The sequence below is a fragment of the Coturnix japonica genome, unplaced genomic scaffold (genome assembly GCF_054131305.1).
Source record: "Coturnix japonica strain WE unplaced genomic scaffold, WE-NBRP24 Scf096, whole genome shotgun sequence".
Classification (NCBI taxonomy): domain Eukaryota; kingdom Metazoa; phylum Chordata; class Aves; order Galliformes; family Phasianidae; genus Coturnix; species Coturnix japonica.
In genome coordinates, this window is record NW_028188999.1 from 213,573 (window position 1) to 238,678 (window position 25,106).

General features: G+C 52.6%; 1 protein-coding gene and 1 long non-coding RNA gene across 3 annotated transcripts; both read left to right on the plus strand.

Annotated features, from left to right (window-relative positions):
- The first annotated feature begins 433 nt into the window (after window positions 1-433).
- SF1 (splicing factor 1) lies at window positions 434-24,725 on the plus strand. 2 transcript variants are annotated; one of them, XM_085534683.1, is made up of 5 exons: window positions 466-1,189; window positions 8,008-8,133; window positions 17,643-17,718; window positions 18,967-19,119; window positions 24,625-24,725. In XM_085534683.1, exons 1-5 carry the CDS (start codon window positions 535-537, stop codon window positions 24,716-24,718), a joined length of 1,104 nt encoding a protein of 367 aa, XP_085390809.1. In that variant the 5' UTR covers window positions 466-534; the 3' UTR covers window positions 24,719-24,725. The 2 variants fall into 2 exon arrangements, 1 of the variants encoding a protein (XP_085390809.1); XR_014941647.1 differs by lacking the exon at window positions 17,643-17,718 and having other exon boundaries at window positions 434-1,189; window positions 24,625-24,724.
- Window positions 8,191-17,489, plus strand: LOC146751351 (uncharacterized). Its single transcript, XR_014941648.1, has 2 exons — window positions 8,191-14,465; window positions 15,794-17,489. It is a non-coding gene; the product is annotated as an uncharacterized LOC146751351 (long non-coding RNA).
- Window positions 24,726-25,106: the final 381 nt, after the last annotated feature.

Here is a 25,106-nt window from a genome sequence, read left to right on the forward strand (position 1 = left end):
CCCTCTCGCCCTCGTCCAATCAGCTCCGTGCTCTTTCGGAGTGACGTCCTTCTCAGCCAATCGCTGCGCTCAATACCTCAGCTCTCGTCACACCCCCACCAACCAATCCCCGCTCTCCTCTCCCAACAGAGCCCGCCCTCCGCCATCCACCAATCCGCGCCTGTTTCGCTTTGACCGACGTTCCGCTCGACCAATCACCATTCTCGTTTCCTGGGCGCTAAGCCCTACCCTCCGACCAATCACCGCTCAGAGCTCAGCCCCTCCCACTCCCAGCTCTTATCCAATCCGCGCTCACTTTACCTCAGCGCTCATCCCCGCCCACTCCCACCTCTTATCCAATCCGCTCTCTCGCCACCTCAGCGCCCCGCCCCGCCCACCACCCAATCACAATCCTCCTCCTTTTGACAGCCACCCCCTTCCACCAATCGCTCCACTTTATGCTTTTGACTGACAAGCGAGCTGACCAATCAGATCGTTATTCTGACCGCGGCGGCGTGGAAGCTTCGCGAAGCCCACAGAGCGCGGAGCCGCTCTATGGCGACCGGAGCGAACGCCACGCCGCTGGGGAAGCTCCACCCGCCGCCTCCTCCTCCAGCTCCGCCATCTAAACCCGCTTACCCCCCTCAGCCCATCGGCCTTTCGGGGCCTCCTCAACCCCCAGCGGGGCCTCCACAACCTCCGTCGGGGCCTCCACAAGCTTCGGGTTCGCTGCTGGGCCCTATGGCGGCCGCGGCCTACCCGTTCGCCGCTCTTCCTCCTCCTCCTCCTCCTCCTCCGCCTCCTCCGCCGCCTCCTCAGCCTCAACCCCCGCAACAACAGCCGCCTCCGCCGCCTCCTCCGCCTCCTCCGCCTCCTCCTCCGGCTCAAGGCTCCCAACCTTCGTTCGGGTTCCGGTTCCCTTCCCCTTCTCCTTCTCCTTCTCCATCGGGGCACGAAGGGCCCCAAAATCCGCCCCCCCCCCCTCAGAATAATCCCAATCCCGGCACCTCCAACACGGCGGTTACGGCCAATGCTCCGCCCCCCCCCAACACCGCAACTGCCTCGACCCTGAGTCAAAGGGGGGACGAGAGCGGGGGGGGGGCGGGGGGAGGTGGGGGGGGGATGGGGGGGGCAGGAGGAGGAGGGGGGGGAGGGGTCGGAACCGGGGAGGTTGGGGTGAGGAGTGGGCATAAGGCGGCAAGGAGGGCAGGTACGATATGGGGGGAAATGGGGTTTATTGGGGGGGGGGGGGGGCGGGGGGAGGTGGGGGGGATGTATTGTGGGGGGAGGGGGTAAATGGGGGATATATGGGGGGGTAAGTGGGGGGATATATTGGGGGGAGGGGGTAAATGGGGGGGATATATTGGGGGGGTAAATGTGGGGATATATTGGGAGGGGAGGGTAATGTGGGGGGGGAGGGGGGAGTAAATGGGGGGGGATATACCGGGAGGGGGAGGGTAAATGGGGCGATATATGGGGGGGGTAATTGGGGATATATATTAGGAAGGGGAGATAAGTGGGGGGATATATTGTGGGGGGGGTATATTATGGGGGGGGGAGGTGGGGGGGATATATTATGGGGGGGGAGGTGGGGGGGGTATATTATGGGGGGAGGGGGTAAATGGGGGATATATGGGGGGGTGGGGGGGGATATATTATGGGGGGGGGAGGTGGGGGGCGGGATATATTATGGGGGGGGGAGGTGGGGGGGGTATATTACGGGGGGAGGGAGTAAATGGGGGATATATGGGAGGGTAAGTGGGGGGGGGTATATTGGGGGGAGGAAATGAGGGGGATATATTGGGGGGGTAAATGGGGGGGATGTATTGGGGGGAAATGGGGGGGATGTATTGGGGGAGGGGTAAATGGGATATGTTGGGGGGGGGAAATATATTGGGTGGGGTAAAAGGGAGTAGAATGGGGGGGTTGGGGGGGGTAGGATGGGGGGTGTAGAGGCTAAAAGGGGGGTTAAGATGGGGGGGGTTGGTGGGGCAGAATGGGGGGGGTTGGGGGTAAGGGGGTAGAATGGGTTTAATGGGTGGGTTAGGGGGCAGAAGGGAGGGTGATAGGGGTAGAAGAGGGGTTGGGGGATAAAAGGGGGGTAGGGGGTGTAAGAAGGGGGTAGGGGATAAAAGTGAGTGGGGGAGTAGAAGGGAGAAGTAGGAAGGGGGATGGGGATAGGGATAGAAGAGGGAGATTGGGGGTAGGGGGGGGGGCAGGGGGAGGCTGGGGGGGGGATGGGGGGGGCAGGAGGAGGAGGAGGGGGGGGGGGGGGTCGGAACCGGGGAGGTTGGGGTGAGGAGTGGGCATAAGGCGGCAAGGAGGGCAGGTACGATATGGGGGGGGGGGATATTAATGGGGGGGGAGGGGGTATATTATGGGGGGGGGGAGGTGTGGGGGGTATATTATGGGGGGGGGAGGTGTAGGTGATATATTATGGGGGGGGCATATATTTGGGGGGGGGAAGGTGGGGGGGATGTATTGTGGGGGGAGGGGGGTAAATGGGGGATATATTGGGGGGAGGGGGTAAATGGGGGGATATATTGGGAGGGGAGGGCAAAATGGGGGGGCAGGGGGGAGTAAATGGGGGGGGGATATACCGGGAGGGGGTGCGATATGGGGGGGAAATGGGGGGCAGGATGGGGGGGGGGTGTATTGGATGGGGGGGCATATATTGGGAGGGGGCAAACGGGGGGGAGATATTGGGAGGGGGGAGTAAATGGGGGGGGATATATTGAGGGGGTAAATGGGGGGGAGGGTATGGTGGGGGAGGGTAAATGAGGGGTTATATTGGGAGAGGGGGATATATTGGGGGGGTAAATGGGGTATCTATTGGAGAGGTAAATAGGGTATATTTTGGGGGGGTGAATGTGGGGGAATATATTGGGGGAGTGGGGATATATTGTGGGGTGTAAACGGGGGGGATATATTGCGGGGGGGGGATATTTTGGGGGAAATGGGGGGATGTATTGGGGGAGGGGTAAATGGGGGGATATATTGGGGGGGTAAATATGGGGATATATTGGGAAGGGAGGGTAATGTGGGGGGGGAGGGGGGGATATATTGGGAGGGGGGAGTAAACGGGGGGGGATATACCGAGAGGGGGAGGGTAAATGGGGGGATATATGGGGGGGGTAATTGGGGGTATATATTAGGAAGGGTTGATAAGTGGGGGGATATATTGGGAGGGGGGGATATATAGGGGGGGATATGTTGGGGTATAAATATTGGGAGGGGGGGTAAGTGGGGGGGATATATTGGGAGGGGGGGATATATTGGGGGGGGGGGTTGGATGGGGCGGTGGGGGGCAGGAAGGGGGTAAAAGGGGGAGGGGTAGGATGGGGGAGTTGGGGGGTGATAGGGGGTAAGAAAGGGGGCAGGGGGTAGAAGGGGGTTAAGGAGTAGGAAGGGGGTGAGGGGAGTTAGGGATAGAAAAAGGGGGTAGGGGATGAGAGCGGGGGGGGATGGGGGGGCCAGGAGGAGGAGGTGGGGGAGGGTCGGAACCGGGGAGGTTGGGGTGAGGAGTGGGCATAAGGCGGCAAGGAGGGCAGGTACGATATGGGGGGGGGTATGTTGTGTGGGGGGGTAAATGTGGGGGGGGTCTGGGGGTAGGTGGGGGTGATAAGGGGGTAAATGGGCGGGAGGGGTAGGATGGGGGGGGGGGGTAGGGGTAAAATGGGTTGGATGGGGGGGGTAAAATGGGGGGGTAGGATGGGGGTTGTAGGGGGTAAAGGGGGGGGAGGATGGGGGGGTTGGGGGATGATAGGAAGTGATACGGGGTAAGAAGGGGAATAGGGGGTAAAATGGGGGGTAGGATGGGGGGGTCGGGGGGGCAGGGGGTTGGGGGGGGATAGGGGGTACCAGGGGGGGCTTAAGGAGTAGGAAGGGGGGCGAGGGGCAATGGTGATTTGGGGGGGGCGGGAGGAGGAGGGGGGGGGATATATTGGGAGGGGAGTAAATGGGGGGGGGGGATATACTGGGTAGGGGTAAATGGGATATATTGGGAGGGGGAGATATATTAGGGGGGGTAAATTGGGGATAAGTCGGGGGGTATATATTGGGGGGGGGTAAATGGGGGGGATATATTGGGGTGGGTAAATGGAGGGGGATATATGAAGGAGGAGTAAATGGGGGTGGGTCTGGGGGCGAATCGGGGGGGTGGAGTGCAGGAAGGGGGTAAAATAAGGGGGGGTAGGATGGGGGGGTGTAGGGGGTAAAGGGGGAGGGGTAGGATGGGGGGGTAGGATGGGGGTTGTAGGGGGTAAAGGGGGGGTAGGATGGGGGGTAAAAGGGGGGTAGGATGGGGGGTAAAAGGGGGGTAGGATGGGGGTAAGGGGGTAAAAGGGGAAGTAGGGGTATAAGGGGGTAATAGGGGGGTAGGATGGGGGGGTAAGGGGGTAAAAGGGGGGAGTAGAATGGGAGGGGTAAGGGGGTAAAAGGGGGGTAGGATGGGGGGGTAGGGGGGTAGAAGGGGGGGTAAGGGGGTAAAAGGGGAAGTGGGGGTATAAGGGGGTAATAGGGGGGTAGGATGGGGGGGTAAGGGGGTAAAAGGGGGGTAGGATGGGGGGGTAATGGGGTAAAAGGGGAAGTGGGGGGGTAAGGGGGTAAAAGGGGGGTAGGATGGGGGGTAAGGGGGTAAAAGGGGGTAGGATGGGGGGTAAAGGGGGGTAGGATGGGGGGATGGGGGCAGAAGGGGGGCAGGGGTTTGTAACAGCATTAAGGGGTTTTGGGGGGGTACGAAGGGGTTATGGGGTCAGGAGGGTTATAAGGAGGTTATGGGGTTGGGGTGTGGGGGTTATGGGGTCAGGGTTATAAGGAGGTTATGGGGTTGGGGTGTGGGGGTTATGGGGTCAGGGTTATAAGGAGGTTATGGGGTGGGAGTATGGGGGTTATGGGGTTGGAGTATGGGGGTTATGGGGTCAGGAGGGTTATAAGGAGGTTATGGGGTGGGAGTATGGGGCTTATGGGGTCAGGGTTATAAGGAGGTTATGGGGTTTGGGGGGTTATGGGGTCAGGGTTATAAGGAGGTTATGGGGTTGGGAGTATGGGGGTTATGGGGTTGGAGTATGGGGGTTATGGGGTCAGGGTTATAAGGAGGTTATGGGGTGGGAGTATGGGGCTTATGGGGTCAGGGTTATAAGGAGGTTATGGGGTTTGGGGGGTTATGGGGTCGGGAGGGTTTTGAGATGGTTATGGGGTTAGGGTGTGAGGGGGTTATGGGGTCAGGAGGGTTATAAGGAGGTTATGGAGTTTGGGGGGTTATGGGGTCGGGAGGGTTTTAAGATGGTTATGGGGTTGGGGGGGGTATGAGAGTTATGGGATCAGGAGGGTTATAAGGAGGTTATGGGGTTTTGGGGAGGTTATAAGGAGGTTATGGGGTTGGGGGGGTTATAAGGAGGTTATGGGGTAAGGGGGAGTGTTATAAGGAGGTTATGGGGTTTCAGGGGGGTTATAAGGAGGTTATGGGGTTGGGGGGGTATAAGGAGGTTATGGGGTTGGGGGGGTTATAAGGAGGTTATGGGGTTGGGGGGTTATAAGGAGGTTATGGGGTTGGGGGGGTTATAAGGAGGTTATGGGGTTGGGGGGTTATAAGGAGGTTATGGGGTTGGGGGGGTTATAAGGAGGTTATGGGGTTTCAGGGGGGTTATAAGGAGGTTATGGGGTTTCAGGGGGGTTATAAGGAGGTTATGGGGTTGGGGGGGTTTATAAGGAGGTTATGGGGTGGGGAGGGTTATAAGGAGGTTATGGGGTTGGGGGGGGTTATAAGGAGGTTATGGGGTTGGGGGGGTATAAGGAGGTTATGGGGTTGGGGGGGTATAAGGAGGTTATGGGGTTGGGGGGGGTTATAAGGAGGTTATGGGGTTTCAGGGGGGTTATAAGGAGGTTATGGGGTTGGGGGGGTTTATAAGGAGGTTATGGGGTGGGGAGGGTTATAAGGAGGTTATGGGGTTGGGGGGGGTTATAAGGAGGTTATGGGGTTGGGGGGGTATAAGGAGGTTATGGGGTTGGGGGGGTATAAGGAGGTTATGGGGTTGGGGGGGTATAAGGAGGTTATGGGGTGGGGAGGGTTATAAGGAGGTTATGGGGTTGGGGGGGTTATAAGGAGGTTATGGGGTTGGGGGGGTTATAAGGAGGTTATGGGGTTTCAGGGGGGTTATAAGGAGGTTATGGGGTTGGGGGGGTTATAAGGAGGTTATGGGGTTGGGGGGGGTTATAAGGAGGTTATGGGGTTGGGGGGGTATAAGGAGGTTATGGGGTTGGGGGGGTTATAAGGAGGTTATGGGGTTGGGGGGGGTTATAAGGAGGTTATGGGGTTGGGGGGGTATAAGGAGGTTATGGGGTTTCTGGGAGGGTTATAAGAAGGTTATGGGGTTGGGGGGGTATGAGGGAGTTATGGGATCAGGAGGGTTATAAGGAGGTTATGGGGTTTCGGGGGGGTATAAGGAGGTTATGGGGTTTCGAGGGGGTTATAAGGAAGTTATGGGGTTTCAGGGAGGGTTATAAGGAGGTTATGGGGTTGGGGGGGTTATAAGGAGGTTATGGGGTTTTAGGGAGGCTTATAAGGAGGTTATGGGGTTGGGGGGGTTATAAGGAGGTTATGGGGTCGGGGAAGTTTTAAGGTCCTTATGGGGTCAGAGGGATATTAGGGGGTTATGGGGAGGTGGGGCTGGTTGTGCTTGGAGGGGGTTATGGGGTCTGGGGGGTTGGTTGATGATGGGGTCTGAAGGGGGGGTTATGGGGTCTGGGGGGGTTAGTGGGTTATGGGGTGTGAGGGGTGTTATGGGGTCTAAAGGGGGGAGTTATTGGGGTTATGGGGTCAGAGGGGAGTTAGTGGGTTATGGGGTGTGAGGGGTATTATGGGGTCTAAAGGGGGGAGTTATGGGTTTTAGGGGTTCTGAAGGGGGAGTTTATTGGGGTTATGAGGTCCAAGGGGGTTATAGGGGATTGTTTAAGGGTCTTAGAGGGCAGCGGGGCAGTTAGGGGCACATGGAGAGCTGCCATGGAGCACTTATGGGGCAGGTAGGGGGCACTTTTAGGGCACTGTGGGGCATCTGTGGGGCGGTTAGGGAGCAGTTATAGGGTAGTGGGTCAGCTATGGGGCAGTTACAGGGCACAGTGGGGCAGATGTGGGGCACAGGGCATCTATAGGGCAGCTATGGGGCACAGTGGGGCAGTTAAAGGGCACAGTGGGGCAGCTATGGGGCAGTTATAGGGCACAGTGGGGCAGTTATGGGGCACAGTGGGGCAGCTATGGGGCAGTTATAGGGCACAGTGGGGCAGTTATAGGGCACAGTGGGGTAGATATGGGGCAGTTATAGGACACAGTGGGGCAGTTAAAGGGCACAGTGGGGCAGCTATGGGGCAGTTATAGGGCACAGTGGGGCAGCTATGGGGCAGTTATAGGGCACAGTGGGGCAGTTATGGGGCAGTTATAGGGCACAGTGGGGCAGCTATGGGGCAGTTATGGTGCACAGTGGGGCAGCTATGGGGCAGTTATAGGGCACAGTGGGGTAGATATGGGGCACTTATAGGGCACAGTGGGGCAGCTATGGGGCACTTATAGGGCACAGTGGGGTAGATATGGGGCAGTTATAGGGCACAGTGGGGCAGCTATAGGGCAGTTATAGGGCACAATGGGGCAGCTATGGGGCAGTTATAGGGCACAATGGGGCAGTTATGGGGCAGTTATAGGGCACAATGGGGCAGTTATGGGGCAGTTATAGGGCACAATGGGGCAGCTATGGGGCAGTTATAGGGCGCTATGGGGCAGTTATGGGGCAGTTATAGGGCACAATGGGGCAGCTATGGGGCAGTTATAGGGCGCTATGGGGCAGTTATGGGGCAGTTATTGGGCACAGTGAGACTCGATTCCCCCCCCCAAGATGGCGGCGCCACTTCCGGTGCGGCAGTGCTGCGACATGGAGGCGTGTCTGTGGGCCGCCATCTTGGATGGGTATGGGGGCGGCCATGTTGGTGGGCTATTAAGTTTTTAATTAACGCGTTTCTTTGTTAATTCCAACTCCGTAGATTTCCCGAAGAAACGGAAACGGAGCCGTTGGAACCAGGACAGCCTGGATCAGAAAACGGTGATCCCGGGGATGCCCACCGTGATCCCACCGGGACTCACCCGGGAGCAGGAACGAGCCTACATCGGTAACCACAGCGGGGCGCCATCTTGGGTTGGCGGGTCACGTGGGGGTTGGGGGGTGTGGTCATGTGATGGGATGTGGTCACGTGGGGGTGGGGGGGGAAGAGCTGATATTGGGGCCGCCATTTTGGAGGGGGGAGGGGGATTTTGGGGTTAAAAAAGGCGATTTTGGGGGTGAAAAAGGTGGATTTTGGGGTGATAAAAGGTGATTTGGGGGGTTTTGGATGTGTTGGTTGTCATCTTGTGTCTGTGCTATAGAAAATGAAGGTTGATTTTGGGGTGAAAAAGGTCGAATTTTGGGCTGAAAAAGGTCGAATTTGGGGGGTGAAAAAGGCCGAATTTTGGGGTGAAAAAAGCCGAATTTGGGGCTGCATTGATTTCATTTATTGAAGGTGGAGTTTTGAGGTGAAAAAAGCTGATTTTGGGGCTGTGAGACGCCGCAATAATTTCATTTCCAGACTGAAGGATTTTGGGTTGAAAAAGGCCGGATTTGGGACTGCTGCGATTTAACCATTTTTTCCCCCCTAAGGAAGGAAATTTTGGGGTGAAAAAGGGCGATTTTGGGGCTGTTGTTGCAGTGTAATAATTCCATTTATCTCAAGTGAAATAAGGGCAATTTTGGGGTGAAAAAGGGCAATTTTGGGGCTGTTGTTACACTACAAAAATGTTGTTATAAGGGAAAATTTTGGGGTGAAAAAGGGCGATTTTGGGGCTGTTGTTGCCCTGTAATAGTTCAATTTATCTCAAGTGAAATAAGTGAAATTTTGGGGTGAAAAAGGTCGATTTTGGGGCTGTTGTTGCACAGCAGTGATCCATTTAACTCCAGTGAGATTTTGGGGTGAAAAAGGTCCATTTTGGGGCTGTTGTTTCACCCTATCAGCGTTATAATAGAGGAGAATTTTGGGGTGAAAAAGGGCGATTTTGGGGCTGTTACACTAAAAAATGTTGTTATAGGGGAAAATTTTGGGGTGAAAAAGGGCGATTTTGGGGCTGGTGTTGCAGTGTAATAATTCCATTTATTTCCAGTGAAATAAGTGCAATTTTGGGGTGAAAAAGGGCGATTTTGGGGCTGGTGTTGCAGTGTAATAATTCCATTTATCTCCAGTGAAATAAGTGCAATTTTGGGGTGAAAAAGGGCGATTTTGGGGCTGTTGTTGCACTGCAATAATTACATTTATTTCCAGTGAGATTTTGGGGGTGAAAAAGGGTAAATTTTGGGGCTGTTGTTTCACCACATCAGTGTTAAAATATAGGAGAATTTTGGGGTGAAAAAGGGCAATTTTGGGGCTGTTGTTACACTACAAAAATGTTGCTATAGGGGAAAAATTTGGGGTGAAAAAGGGCGATTTTGGGGCTGTTGTTGCACAGTAATGATCCTATTTATCTCCAGTGAGATTTTGGGTTGAAAAAGGACGATTTTGGGGCTGTTGTTGCACCACATCAGTGTTATAGTAGAGGAGAATTTTGGGGTGAAAAAGGGCAATTTTGGGGCTGTTGTTGCACTGCAATAATTCCATTTATTTCCAGTGAGATTTTGGGGTGAAAAAGGGCAATTTTGGGGCTGTTGTTACACTAAAAAATGTTGTTATAGGAGAAAATTTTGGGGTGAAAAAGGGCGATTTTAGGGCTGTTGTTACACTACAGAAATGTTATAGGAGAAAATTTTGGGGTGAAAAAGGGCGATTTTAGGGCTGTTGTTGCACTGCAATAATTCCATTTATTTGCAGTGAGATTTTGGGGTGAAAAAGGGCGATTTTGGGGCTGCTGTTGCACAGCAGTGATTCCATTTATTTGCAGTAAGATTTTGGGGGTGAAAAAGGGCAATTTTGGGGTCAAAAAGGACAATTTTGGGGCTGTTGTTGCAGTGTAATAATTCCATTTATCTCAAGTGAAATAAGTGCAATTTTGGGGTGAAAAAGGGCAATTTTGGGGCTGTTGTTACACCACAAAAATGTTGCTATAGGGGAAAATTTAGGGGTGAAAAAGTGCGATTTTGGGGCTGTTGTTTCACCGTATCAGCGTTATAATAGAGGAGAATTTTGGGGTGAAAAAGGTCGATTTTGGGGCTGTTGTTGCACTGCAATGATCCCATTTATTTCCAGTGAGATTTTGGGGTGAAAAAGGGCAATTTTGGGGCTGTTGCTACACTACAAAAATGCTGTTATGGGGAAAATTTTGGGGTGAAAAAGGGCGATTTTGGGGCTGTTGTTGTGCTTCAATGATCCCATTTATTTGCAGTGAGATTTTGGGGTGAAAAAGGGCAATTTTGGGGGTGTTACTACACTACAAAAATGTTGTTATAGGGGAAAATTTTGGGGTGAGAAAGGGCGATTTTGGGGCTGTTGTTGCACCACATCAGCGTCATAATAGAGGAGAATTTTGGGGTGAAAAAGGACAATTTGGGGGCTGTTGTTGCACTGGAATAATTCCATTTATATCAAGTGAAATAAGTGCAATTTTGGGGTGAAAAAGGTCGATTTTGGGGCTGTTGTTGCACTGCAATAATTCCATTTATCTCAAGTGAAATTTTGGGGTGAAAAAGGTCAATTTTGGGGCTGTTGTTTCACCCTATCAGCGTTATAATAGAGGAGAATTTTGGGGTGAAAAAGGGCAATTTTGGGGCTGTTGTTTTACCATATCAGCGTTATAATAGAGGAGAATTTTGGGGTGAAAAAGGGCGATTTTGGGGCTGTTGTTGCACTGCAATAATTCCATTTATTTCCAGTGAGATTTTGGGGTGAAAAAGGGCGATTTTGGGGCTGTTGTTGCAGTGTAATAATTCCATTTATCTCAAGTGAAATAAGTGCAATTTTGGGGTGAAAAAGGTCGATTTTGGGGCTGTTGTTGCACTGCAATGATCCCTTTTATCTCCATTGAGATTTTGGGTTGAAAAAAGGCAATTTTGGGGCTGTTGTTTCACCACGTCAGCGTTATAATAGAGGAGAATTTTGGGGTGAAAAAGGGCAATTTTGGGGCTGTTGTTACACTAAAAAATGTTGTTATAGGGCAAATTTTGGGGTGAAAAAGGGCGATTTTGGGGCTGTTGTTGCACAGCAATGATCCCATTTATCTCCATTGAGATTTTGGGTTGAAAAAGGGCAATTTTGGGGCTGTTGTTGCCCTGCAATAATTCCATTTATTTGCAGTGAGATTTTGGGGTGAAAAAGGGCAATTTTGGGGCTGTTGTTGCGCTTCAATGATCCCATTTATTTGCAGTGAGATTTTGGGGTGAAAAAGGGCAATTTTGGGGCTGTTGTTACACTACAAAAATGTTGTTATAGGAGAAAATTTTGGGGTGAAAAAGGGCGATTTTGGGGCTGTTGTTTCACCATATCAGCGTTATAATAGAGGAGAATTTTGGGGTGAAAAAGGTCGATTTTGGGGCTGTTGTTGCACAGCAATGATCCATTTATTTCCAGTGAGATTTTGGTGTGAAAAAGGTCAATTTTGGGACTATTTATTACTCAACCATTATTATAAAGGCAGATTTTGGGGTGAAAAAGGTCGATTTTGGGTTTATTATTTTTCTAAATAACTATTATTATAGGTGAAGATTTTGGTGTGAAAAAGGTCAATTTTGGGACAATTTCTTTACTAATTATAATTTTAGGAACAAATTTTGGTGTGAAAAATGTTGATTTTGGGACAATTTCTTTACCAAATATCTGTTATTTTAGGAGCAAATTTTGGTGTGAAAAATGTCAATTTTGGGTTTCTTTGCTGTATTTATTGTTGGGGGGGGGATGTTAAAAAATAACCATTAATTTTTGGTGTGAAAAAGGGCCGATTTGGGCAAAAAAAACCCCACCAGGTTCCACTTTGCAGCCAATAGAAGAAAATAGCAATTAACGCCGGCTGATTTTTGGGCTGAAAAAGTGAAGATTTGGTTAAAAAATGCCCAAATCCGCCTCCGTTTCCTTATAAAGAATGTGAAGTTTTGGTGTGAAAAATGCAAAGTTTGGTTCATTTCTCTATTGATAACTGTATATTTTTATCCCATAGCAGCCAAAAAGCGGCGCTCATTTTGGGGCTAAAAAAGCCCTTTTTGGGTCCGGAGGAAAAGAAGGACCGGTTTTGGTGTGAAAAATGGGCATTTTGGGGGCGTTTTTGGTGTGAAAAATGGCAGATTTGGGGCAGCGCGGTGGGGGAGGGGCGGCACGGGGGCATTTTTGGGGTGAAAAAGGGCGATTTTGGGGCTCCTGGGCTTCAGTTTGAGGCTAAACTTGAACAATTTGGGGCTGAAAAAAAGTGCAGTTTTGGGGCCAAATCTTCAGAATTTGGGGCTGAAAAATGTACAGTCTTGGAGCTGCTTTTTTGGGGCCAAAACCTCAGAATTTGGGAGTTAAAAAAGTACATTTTTGGGGCCAAATCTTGAGAATTTGGGGCTGAAAAAAAAGTGCAGTTTTGGGGCCAAATCTTGAGAATTTGGGGCTGAAAAAAAGTGCATTTTGGGGCTGCTTTTTTGGGGCCAAATGCTCAGAAATTGGGGGTGAACAAAGTGCATTTTGGGGCCAAATCCTCAAAAATTGGGGGTTAAAAATGTGCATTTTGGGGGCCAAATCTTGAGAATTTAGGGGTGAAAAAAGTGCATTTTGGGGGGTTCTTTTTTGGGGCCAAAACCTCAGAATTTGGGAGTTTAAAAAGTACATTTTTGGGGCCAAATCTTTAGAATTTAGGGGTGAAAAAAGTGCATTTTGGGGCTGCTTTTTTGGGGTCAAATCCTCGGAATTTGGGGGTTAAAAATGTGCATTTTGGGGCCAAATCTTTAGAATTTAGGGGTGAAAAAAGTGCATTTTGGGGGCTGCTTTTTTGGGGTCAAATCCTCTGAAATTAGGGGTGAAAAAAGTGCATTTTAAGGGGTTGTTTTTTTGGGCCAAATCCTCAGAATTTGGGGCTGAAAAGAGTGTGTTTTTTTGGGGTGAAAAAAGTGCATTTTGGGGCCAAATCCTCCGAATTTGGGGGTGAAAAAAGTGCATTTTGGGGGGTTCTTTTTTGGGGCCAAAACCTCAGAATTTGGGAGTTAAAAAAGTACATTTTGGGGGCCAAATCTTTAGAATTTAGGGGTGAAAAAGATGCATTTTGGGGCCTAATCCTGAGAATTCAGGGGTGAAAAAAGTGCATTTTGAGGCTGCTTTTTTGGGGCCAAATCCTCTGAAATTAAGGGTGAAAAAAGGGCATTTTTAGGGGTTGTTTTTTGGGCCAAATCTTCAGAATTTGGGGCTGAAAAAAGTGCATTTTGGGGCCAAATCCTCAATATTTGGGGGTTAAAAATGTGCATTTTGGGGGCCAAAATCTCAGAATTTGGGGGTGAAAAAAGTGCAATTTGGGGTAAAATCCTGAGAATTCAGGGGGTAAAAAAAGTACATTTCTATGGGTTATTTTTGGGGCCAAAACCTCAGAATTTGGGGGTGAAAAAAGTGGTTTTTTTGGGGTGAAAAAAGTGCATTTTCGGGCCAAATCATCAGAATTTGGAGGTTAAAAAAGAGCATTTTGGGTTCAGAAAAGCCAGAATTGGGGTTTTTGGGATTCATTTCAGCTCAGAGAAGCCGGAATTGGGTAATTTGTGATGGATTTTGGGTTAAAAAAAGCCAGAATTGGGCACTTTGTGTTGGATTTTGGGCTCAGAAAAGTCCAAGTTGGGTCTTTGTGATGATTTTTGGGTTCACAAACCCCAGAATTGGGGTTTTTGGGATTAGTTTGGGCTCAGAAAAGCCAGAATTGGGCACTTTGTGTTGGATTTTGGGTTAAAAAAAGCCAGAATTGGGCACTTTGATGGATTTTGGGCTGAGAAAAGCCAGAATTGGGTCTTTGTGATGGATTTTGGGTTAAAAAAAGCCAGAATTGGGCACTTTGTGATGGATTTTGACCTCAGAAAAGCCAGAATTGGGTCTTTGTGTTGGATTTTGGGCTCAAAAAAGCCAGAATTGGGGCCTTCTTCATTGTGTTGGGCTCAGATAAGTCCAGAATTGGGGTCTTTGTGATGGATTTTGGGTTCAGAATAGTCCAAATTGGATCTTCATGATGGATTTTGGGTTCAGAAAAGCCAGAATTTGGTCTTCATGATGGAGTTGGTCTCAAAAAAGCCAAAATTGGGTCTTTGGGATGGATTTTGGGCTCAGAATAACCAGAATTGGGTCTTTGTGATGAATTTGGGCTCAGAAACATCCAGTTTGGATCTTTGTGATGGATTTTGGGTTCAGAATAGTCCAAATTGGGTCTTCGTGATGGATTTTGGGTTCAGAAAAGCCAGAATTGGGTCTTCATGATGGAGTTGGTCTCAAAAAAGCCAAAATTGGGTCTTTGGGATGGATTTGGGGCTCAGAATAACCAGAATTGGGTCTTTGTAATGGATTTTGGGCTCTGAATAACCAGAATTGGGTCTTTGTAATGGATTTTGGGCTCAGAATAACCAGAATTGGGTCTTTGGGATGGATTTTGGGCTCAGAATAACCAGTATTGGGCACTTTATGATGGATTTTGACCTCAGAAAAGCCAGAATTGGGGTCTTTGCGATGGGATTCTGGGTTCAGAAAAGTCCAGTTGGATTTTTGCAATGGATTTTGGGTTCAGAATAGTCCAGATTGGGTCTTCGTGATGCATTTTGGGCTCAGAAAAGCCAGAATTGGGCACTTCGTGATGGATTTTGGGCTCAGAATAGTCCAAATTGGGTCTTTGCGATGGGATTTTGGGCTCTGAAAAGCCAGAATAGGCCACTTTGTGATGGGATTTGGGGTTCAGAAAAGCCAGATTTGGGTCTTTGTGATGAATTTGGGCTCAGAAACATCCAGTTTGGATCTTTGTGATGGATTTTGGGTTCAGAAAAGTCCAAATTGGGTCTTCGTGATGGATTTTGGGCTCAGAAAAGCCTGAATTGGGTCTTCATGATGGAGTTGGTCTCAAAAAAGCCAAAATTGGGTCTTTGTGATGAATTTGGGCTCAGAAAAGCCAGAATTGGGTCTTTGGGATGGATTTTGGGCTCAGAATAACCAGAATTGGGCACTTTGTGATGGATTTTGACCCCAGAAAAGCCAGAATTGGGGTCTTTGTGATGGGATTCTGGGTTCAGAATAGCCAGGTTTGGGTCTTTGTGATGGATTTTGGGTTCAGAATAGTCCAGATTGGGACTTTGTGATGCATTTTGGGCTCAAAAAGCCAGAATTGGGCACTTCGTGATGGATTTTGGGCTCAGAATAGTCCAAATTGGGTCTTTGCGATGGGATTTTGGGCTCCAGAAAGCCAGAATCAGGCATTTTGTGATGGATTTTGGGTTCAGAAAATTCCATATTGTGTCTTTGCGATGGGATTTTGGGCCCAGAGAAGCCAGAATTGGGTCACTGTGATGGATTTTGGGCTCAGAAAAACCAGAATTGGGCACTTCGTGATGGATTTTGGGCTCAGAATAGTCCAAATTGGGTCTTTGCGATGGGATTTTGGGCTCAGAAAAGCCAGAATCAGGCACTTTGTGATGGATTTTGGGTTCAGAAAATTCCATATTGGGTCTTTTCGATAGGATTTTGGGCTCAGAAAAGCCAGAATTGGGCACTTTGTGATGGATTTTGGGCTCAGAATAGTCCAAATTGGGTCTTTGCGATGAGATTTTGGGCTCCAGAAAGCCAGAATCAGGGACTTTGAGATGGATTTTGTGTTCAGAAAATTCCATATTAGGTCACTGTGATGGAATTTTGGGCTCAAAAAAGCCAGAATTGGGTCACTGTGTTGGATTTTGGGTTCAGAAAAGCCAGAATTGGGTCTTTGTGTTGGATTTTGGGCTCAAAAAAGCCAGAATTGGGGCCTTCTTCATTGTGTTGGGCTCAGATAAGTCCAGAATTGGGGTCTTTGTGATGGATTTTGGGCTCAGAATAGTCCAGAATAGGCCACTTTGTGATGGGATTTTGGGTTCAGAAAAGCCAGATTTGGGTCTTTGTGATGAATTTGGGCTCAGAAACATCCAGTTTGGATCTTTGTGATGGATTTTGGCCTCAGAATAGTCCAAATTGGGTCTTTGTGATGGGATTTTGGGCTCTGAAAAGCCAGAATTGGGCACTTTGCGATGGGATTTTGGGTTCAGAAAAGTCCAGATTGGGTCTTTGTGATGGATTTTGGGCTCAGAAAAGTCCAAATTGGGCACTTTGTGATGGATTTTGGGTTCAGAATAGTCCAAATTGGGTCTTTGCGATGGGATTTTGGGCTCTGAAAAGACAGAATTGGGCACTTTGTGATGGATTTTGGGTTCGGAAAAGCCAGAATTGGGGTCTTTGTGATGGATTTTGGGTTCGGAATAGTCCAAATTGGGTCTTCATGATGGATTTTGGGCTCTGAAAAGCCATAATTGGGCACTTTGTGATGGGATTTGGGGTTCAGAAAAGCCAGATTTGGGTCTTTGTGATGAATTTGGGCTCAGAAAAGCCAGAATTGGGTCTTTGTGATGGATTTTGGCCTCAGAGAAGCCAGAATTGGGTCACTGTGTTGGAATTTTGGGTTCAGAAAAGCCAGAATTGGGCACTTTGTGATGGATTTTCGGTTAGAAAAGTCCAAATTGGGTCTTTGCAATGGAATTTTGGACTCCAAAAAGCCAGAATTTGGTCTTTTGGGTGGATTTGGTCTCAAAAAAGCCAGAATCGGGCACTTTGTGATGGATTTTGGCCTCAGAATAGTCCAAATTGGGTCTTTGTGATGGATTTTGGGCTCAGAATAGTCCAGATTGGGTCTTTGTGATGTGTTTTGGCCTCAGAAACATCCAATCTGGATCTTTGTGATAGATTTTGGGCTCAGAATAGTCCAAATTGGGTCTTCGTGATGGATTTTGGCCTCAGAAAAGCCAGAATTGGGCGCTTTATGATGGATTTTGGGCTTAGAATAGTCCAAAGTGGGTCTTTGTGATTGATTTTGGCCTCAGAATAGTCCAAATTGGGTCTTTGTGATTGATTTTGGGCTCAGAATAGTCCAGATTGGGTCATTGTGATGGATTTTGGGCTCAGAATAGTCCAGATTGGGTCTTTGTGTTGGATTTAGGGCTCAGAATAACCAGAATTGGGCACTTTGTGATGGATTTTGGCCTCAAAAAAGGCAGAATTGGGCGCTTTATGATGGATTTTGGGTTCAGAAAAGCCAGAACTGGGTCTTTGTGATGGATTTTGGGTTCAGAATAGTCCAAATTGGTTCTTTGTGTTGGATTTTGGGCTTAGAATAGTCCAATTTGGATCTTTGTGATGGATTTTGACCTCAGAATAGTCCAAATTGGGTCTTTGTGATGGATTTTGGGCTCAGAAAAGTCCAAATTGGGCCACTTTGTGCTGGGATTTGGGTCTAAAAAGCCCCATTTTGGGTCACTCCGCTGCCCCAAAAGCCCCCAAAACCCCCCCGTGCCGCCCCCTATAACCCCCCCAATCCCAGCCGCGCTATGGAGCCCCCCTCCCCTTTATCCCCCCCCCCTTCCCTTTAATTCATCATTTTGGGTTGATTTCCTTCGTTTTTCGCTGCTTTATTTCTTTTTTCCTAACCTGGTTTCTTCCAGTGCAACTTCAGATAGAAGACCTGACCCGCAAACTACGAACGGGAGACCTGGGCATCCCCCCTAACCCTGAGGACAGGTCGGGAACCGCCCCTTTTTTGGGCTCAAAAGTAACGATTTTGGTCAACTCGGGCGGCCCCCCCCCCTCCCCTTTCCTTCCCCCCCCCATTCCCCCTTTAACCCCCCCCCACCTCCGGTGCACCTCCATTCAACCCTATTATGGATGTAAGGCTTTCAAACGACCCCAAAATCACCCAGAATGACCCCAAAATGGTGCCCGGGGGGGGGGTGGGGGGTGGGGGTGGGGTGGGGGAAAGGGGATGGGGGCGGAGCCAAGCGCTAATGAGCGCTAACGAAGGAGCCCCATAATTAACCCCTCCTTGCTCCTGCAGCGCCACAGGGCCCAACTTAGCAGGGATCAATGAATGAATGAATGAATTGGGGGGGGGGGGGGGGGGGGTTCATTAACGAGCTCGCCGCTAATTAGCCAACAAGAGGCCGGATGTGTGTGTGTGGGTATGGGGGGTGGGGGGGCTAATGAAGGGGTTAATTAGCGCTAATGAGCGCGCCTTAACGAGTCTGTTTGCGCGCCGACAGCTCCCCGAAGGACGCCTCCGCTCACCTGCGCTACGATAACCCAAAAATGTCTTTTTTTCCCCCATTTTTAACGAGCTTTTTTTAACCATATTTTTTCTCCCCCCCCGAAACCTCTATTATTTTTTTTCCCCCAAGAAATAATTCTATAATCTTAATATTTTTTTTTTATCATTCGATTTCCCTGCTTTGGATTTTTAATTAATTCTTAACCGTTAACGAGTCGTAGAATTAATTAATTCTTCCAGTTCTGGTTCATTTTGGGTTCGATTTTGGTTGTTTGGGGTTCGATTTTGCTTATTGTGGGGGGGTGGGGGGGGTTATAAGGGGGGGGATTTGGCCTAAAAACTCTGTTTTCCTCCCCAAAAATCCTTGCCAGGAAGAGGAGGAGAATCGAGGAGTTTAATTAACTCATTAGCGCCTAATTGGGTCGTTTTGTTAACGAAGGAGATGGGGAGGGGGTGAGGACCCCCCCCCCCCTCATCCCTATAGTGCTGATGGAGGAGCCTGAATGGGGGTATATAGGGTAAAGTGGAGTATATAGGGTTAAGGGGGGTATATAGGGTTAAGGGGGGGTTATAGGGTAAAGTGGGGGTATAGGGTAAAGGGGGAGGGCTAAAATGGAGGTCTATGGGGAGGGTGAATTGGGGGCAATGTGGTGGGGGGCTTTGGGGTGACACCCCCCCTCCCCCCTCCCCACAAATCCCCCCCCCCTCATCCCCTCCCTATTAAGGTCGCCCTCCCCGGAGCCCATTTATAACAGTGAGGGGAAGAGGTTGAACACGAGGGAGTTTCGGACCAGGAAGAAGCTGGAGGAGGAAAGGCACAACCTGATCACTGAGATGGTGGCCCTAAACCCCGACTTCAAACCCCCCGCTGACTACAAGTGAGACCCTGCACGGCTTGGGGGGGGGTCTAGGGGGGATTTGGGGGGCTTAGAGTGGGGTTTGGGGCTCAAAGGGGGGTTTGGGAGCCTTAGAGTGGGGTCTGGGGGCTTCAAAGGGGTTTGGGTGGGCTTAGAGGGGGTCTGGGGGGATTCTGGGGGCTTGGAGGGGGTGTGGGGGGCTTAGAGGGGTTTTGGGGGGATTCTGGGGGCCTTAGAGTGGGGTATAGGGGGCTTAGAGGGGTCTTGGGGGGAGTCTGGGGGGCTTAGAGGGGCTTTGGGGTATTCTGGGGGGGCTAGAGTAGGGTAAGGGGGCTTAGAGGGGGTCTGGGGGGATTCTAGGGGGATTCTGGGGGGCTTGGAGGGGATTTGGGGGGATTCTGGGGGGGCTTGGAGGGGGTTTGGGGATTTAGAAGGGGTTTGTGGGGGCTTAGAGGGGTTTTAGGGGGATTCTGGGGGGCTTAGAGTGAGGTCTGGGGGACTTAGAGGGGTTTTGGGGGGATTAGAAGGGGTTTGAGGGGGCTCATGGGGGGCTTGGGAGGCTTAGAGCGGTTTTGGGGGGATTCTTGGGAGCTTAGAGGGGGTTTGGGGGGATTAGAAGGGGTTTGTGGGGGCTTAGAGGGGTTTTAGGGGGATTCTGGGGGGCTTAGAGGGGGCCTGGGGGCCTTAGAGTTAGGTATGGTGGTCTTAGAGGGGGTTGTTTGGGGGTCTTAGAGGGGATTAGGGGGGATTAGAAGGAGTTTGTGGGGGCTTAAAGGGGGTGTGGGGATTCTGGGGGTTTAGAGGGGGTCTGGGTGGATTCTGGGGGTTTAGAGGGGTTTTGGGGGGATTCTGGGGGCTTAGAGGGGGCCTGGGGGTTTTAGAGTGGGGTGTGGGGGCTTAGAGGGTGTATGGGGGGATTTCTGGGGGGCTTAGAGGGGTTTTGGGGGATTCTGGGGAGTTTAGAGGGGGTCTGGGTGGATTCTTGGGGGCTTAGAGGGTTTTGGGGGGATTCTGGGGGGCTTAGAGGGGGCCTAGGGGCCTTAGGGTGGGGTATGTGGGGCTTAAAGGGGTTTGGGTGGGCTTAGAGGGTGTTTGAGGGGCATAGAGGGGGTCTGGGGGGATTCTGGGGGCTTGGAGGGGGTGTGGGGGGCTTAGAGGGGGTTTGGGGGGATTCTGGGGGCCTTAGAGTGGGTATAGGGGCTTAGAGGGGTCTTGGGGGGAGTCTGAGGGGCTTAGAGGGGCTTTGGGGTATTCTGGGGGGCTAGAGTAGGGTAAGGGGGCTTAGAGGGGGTCTGGGGGGATTCTAGGGGGATTCTGGGGGCTTGGAGGGGATTTGGGGGGATTCTGGGGGGGCTTGGAGGGGGATTTGGGGATTTAGAAGGGGTTTGTGGGGGCTTAGAGGGGTTTTAGGGGATTCTGGGGGGCTTAGAGGGGGCTTGGGGGCCTTAGAGTTTGGTATGGTGGTCTTAGAGGGGGTTGTTTGGGGGTCTTAGAGGGGATTTGGGGGATTAGAAGGAGTTTGTGGGGCTTAGAAGGGGGTGTGGGGGATTCTGGGGGGCTTAGAGGGGGTCTGGGGGGGTTCTGAGGGTGTAGAGGGGGCATGGGAGGGATTCTGGGGGGTTTAGAGGGGGTCTGGGTGGATTCTGGGGGTCTTAGAGGGGTTTTGGGGGGATTCTGGGGGGGTTAGAGGGAGCCTGAGGGTTTTAGAGTGGGGTATGGGGGCTTAGAGGGTGTATGGGGGGATTCTGGGGGGCTTAGAGGGGTGTTTGGGGGGATTCTGGGGGGTTTTAGAGGGGTCTGGGTGGATTCTGGGGGGCTTAGAGGGGTTTTGGGGGATTCTGGGGGGCTTAGAGGGGGCCTAGGGCCTTAGGGTGGGGTATGTGGGGCTTAAAGGGGTTTGGGTGGGCTTAGAGGGTGTTTGAGGGGCATAGAGGGGGTCTGGGGGGATTCTGGGGGCTTGGAGGGGGTGTGGGGGGCTTAGAGGGGTTTGGGGGATTCTGGGGGCCTTAGAGTGGGGTATAGGGGGCTTAGAGGGGTCTTGGGGGAGTCTGAGGGGCTTAGAGGGGCTTTGGGGTATTCTGGGGGGGCTGGAGTAGGGTAAGGGGGGCTTAGAGGGGGTCTGGGGGGATTCTAGGGGGATTCTGGGGGCTTGGAGGGGGTTCTGGGGGGGAGTCTGGGGGGCTCAAAGGGGGGGTTGGGAGTCTTAGAGTTGGGTCTGGGGGGCTTCGAACGGGTTTGGGTGGGCTTAGAGGGGTGTGGGGGGATTCTGTAGGGGTTTAGGGGGATTGTGGGGGCTTAGAGGGGGGTATAGGGGGCTTAGAGGGGTCTTGGGCGGAGTCTGGGGATCTTAGAGGGGCTTTCGGGTATTTTGGGGGGGCTAGAGTAGGGTAACGGGGGCTTAGAGGGGGTCTGGGGGGATTCTAGGGGGATTCTGGGGGCTTGGAGGGGGTTTGGGGGGATTCTGGGGGGCTTAGGAGGGGTTTGGGGGGGATTCTGGGGGGGCTTAGAGGGGGTTTGGGGGGGAGTCTGGGGGCTCAAAGGGGTGTTTGGGAGCCCTAGAGTAGGGTCTGGGGGGCTTCAAGGGATTTGGGTGGGCTTAGAGGGTTGTGGGGCAATTCTGTAGGGGTTTGGGGAGATTGTGGGGGCTTAGAGGGTTTTGGGGGTATTCTGGGGGCCTTAGAGTGGGGTATAGGGGGCTTAGAGGGGTCTTGGGGGAGTCTGAGGGGCTTAGAGGGGCTTTGGGGTATTCTGGAGGGCTAGAGTAGGGTAACGGGGGCTTAGAGGGGGTCTGGGGGGATTCTAGGGGGATTCTGGGGGGCTTGGAGGGGGTCTGGGGGGAGTCTGGGGGGCTCAAAGGGGGGGTTGGGAGTCTTAGAGTTGGGTCTGGGGGGCTTCGAACGGGTTTGGGTGGGCTTAGAGGGGGTGTGGGGGGGATTCTGTAGGGGTTTGGGGGGATTCTGGGGGCTTAGAGGGGTCTTGGGGGGAGTCTGGGGAGTTTTAGAGGGGGTCTGGGTGGATTCTTGGGGGGGCTAGAGTAGGGTAATGGGGCCTTAGAGTGGAGTATAGGGGGCTTAGAGGGGTCTTGGGGGGAGTCTGAGGGGCTTGGGGGTATTTTGGGGGGGCTAGAGTAGGGTAACGGGGGCTTAGAGGGCTCTGGGGGGATTCTAGGGGGGGCTTAGAGGGGGTTTGTGGGGGAGTCTGGGGGCTCAAAGGGGGGTTTGGGAGCCTTAGAGTGGGGTCTGGGGGGCTTCAAAGGGGTTTGGGTGGGCTTAGAGGGGTTGTGGGAGGATTCTGTAGGGGTTTGGGGGGATTCTGGGGTTTTAGAGTGGGGTATAGGGGGCTTAGAGGGGTCTTGGGGGGAGTCTGGGGGCTTAGAGGGGCTTTGGGGTATTCTGGGGGGGCTAGAGTAGGGTAAGGGGCTTAGAGGGGGTCTGGGGGGATTCTAGGGGGATTCTGGGGGGCTTGGAGGGGATTTTGGGGGATTCTGGGGGGCTTAGAGGGGTTTTGGGGGTATTCTGGGGGCCTTAGAGTGGGGTATAGGGGGCTCAAAGGGGGCTTGGGAGGATTCTGGGGGCTTAGAGGGGTTTTGGGGTATTCTGGGGGGGCTAGAGTAGGGTAAGGGGGCTTAAAGGGGTTCCTGGGGGGATTCTGGGGGCTTGGAGGGGTCTGGGGGGATTCTGGGGGGCTTTGAGGGGGGTTTGGGGATTTAGAAGGGGTTTGTGGGGGCTTAGATGGGTTTTAGGGGGATTCTGGGGGCCTTAGAGTGGGGTCTGGGGGCTTAGAGGGGGGTTGGGGGGATTAGAAGGGGTTTGGGGGGCTCATGGGGGGCTTGGGAGGCTTAGAGCGGTTTTGGGGTATTCTTGGGAGCTTAGAGGGGGTTTGGGGGGATTAGAAGGGGTTTGGGGGGGCTTAGAGGGGGTCTGGGTGGATTCTGGGGGGCTTAGAGGGGGCCTGGGGGCCTAGAGTTAGGTATGGTGGTCTTAGAGGGGGTTGTTTGGGGGTCTTAGAGGGGATTAGGGGGATTAGAAGGAGTTTGTGGGGGCTTAGAGGGGGTGTGGGGGATTCTGGGGGGTTTAGAGGGGGTCTGGGTGGATTCTGGGGGTTTAGAGGGGTTTTGGGGGGATTCTGGGGGGCTTAGAGGGGGCCTGGGGGTTTTAGAGTGGGGTATGGGTGGCTTAGAGGGTGTATGGGGAGATTCTGGGGGGCGCAGAGGGGGTTTGGAGGGATTAGAAGGGGTTTGTGGGAGCTTAGAGGGGGGCTTGGGGGGCATAGAGGGGGTTTGGGGGAGTCTTGAGGGGCTTAGAGGGGGTTTGGTGGAGTCTGAGGGGCTTAGAGGGTGTATGGGGGGGATTCTGGGGGGTCTTAGCAGGGGTTTGGGGGGGCTTAGAGGGGGCCTGGGGAGCATAGAGGGGGTCTGAATGGATTCTGGGGGGCTTAGAGGGGTCTTGGGGGGGTTCTGGAGGGCTCAGAGAGGATTCTGAGGGGGATTCTGGGGGGTGTAGAGGGGGCTTGGGGGGATTTTTTGGGGCTTAGAGGGTGTATGGGGGGATTCTGGGGGGGCCTTAGAGGGGTCTTGGGGGATTCTGGGGGGCTTAGAGGGGGTTTAGGAGGACTGTGGGCGGCTAAGAGGGGGTCTGGGGGCTTAAGAGTGGGGTATGGGAGGCTTAGAGGGTGTATGGGGGGATTCTGGGGGGCTTAGAGTGGGGTCTGGGGGGCTTAGAAGGGGGCTTGAAGGGATTAGAAGGGATTTGTGGGGCCTTAGAGGGGGCCTGGAGGCCTTAGAGTGGGGGTTTGGGGGGCTTAGAGGGGGTCTGGGGGGATTCTGGGGGGTTCAGAGGGGGTCTGGGGGCCTTAGAGTGGGGTATGGGGGGCTTAGGGGGGGTCTGGGTGGATTCTGGAGGCCTTAGAGGGGGAGGGGGTCTGGGGGCCTTGGGGGGGGGTCTGGGGGCATAGAGGGGTGTGGGGGGATTCTGGGGGGCTTAGAGGGGGCCTAGGGGCCTTAGAGTGGGGTATGTGGGGCTTAGAGGGAGTCTGGGGGGCTTAGAGGGGGTTTGAGGGGCATAGAGGGGTCTGGGGGGATTCTGGGGGCTTAGAAGGGGTGGGGGGGGCTTAGAGTGCCGTATGGGGGGCTTAGAGGGGGTCTGGGGGTTCAGAGGGGGTCAGGGGGTTCTGGGGGGCTAGATGGGGCTGTGGGGAGATTATGGGGGACGTGGGGGTCTGGGGGGGTTTGGGGGGTCTTTGGGAGGTTATCGAGGTCTGGGGGGGCGGGTGGTTGGGGTCTTGAAGGGATTTGAGGAGGGGGTTGGGGGTCTTAAAGGGGTTTGGGGGGGTTGGGGGTCTTAAAGGGATCGGGGGGGGGGGGGGGGCGTTGGGAGAGTTCAGAGTGTGTGTGGGGTCTGAAGGAGACCCTATGGGATGAATGGGGTCAGGACAGCATAGGGGTGATGTGGGGGGGATTATGGGGGTCCGTGGGGGTCAGGAGGTGCTGACCCCCCCCCCTCACATTAACCCCCCCCCCCACATTAGGCCGCCAGCCACCCGTGTGAGCGACAAAGTGATGATCCCACAGGATGAATACCCCGAGATCAACTTCGTGGGGCTGCTCATAGGGCCCAGGTAATGGGGGGGGGGGGGGGGGCACCTTTAGGGTCACTATAGGGTCCTGTTTGGGGGGGGGGGGGGCACCTTTAGGGTCACTATAGGGTCCTGTTTGTGGGGGGGGGGGGGGGGGGGGCATTATAAAGAGTCACTTTGAGCCCCGTTTTGGGCTCACTTTGGGGTCATTGAATGGAGCACTTCGGGCCCCACTTGGGGTCACTATAGGATCAATAGTAAGGGCTAATTTGGTCCCCATTTTGGGGTCATTGTGAGGACCCCCCCTCCCCACCACCACCTCCAGTCCCTCCAACCCCCCTAGCCCTCCAGACCCCCCAACCCTTCCCATCCCCCACCTTTCAGCCCCCCATCCCCCTCCAGCCCCCCTACCCTCCCACCTTCCCCCTCTCCAG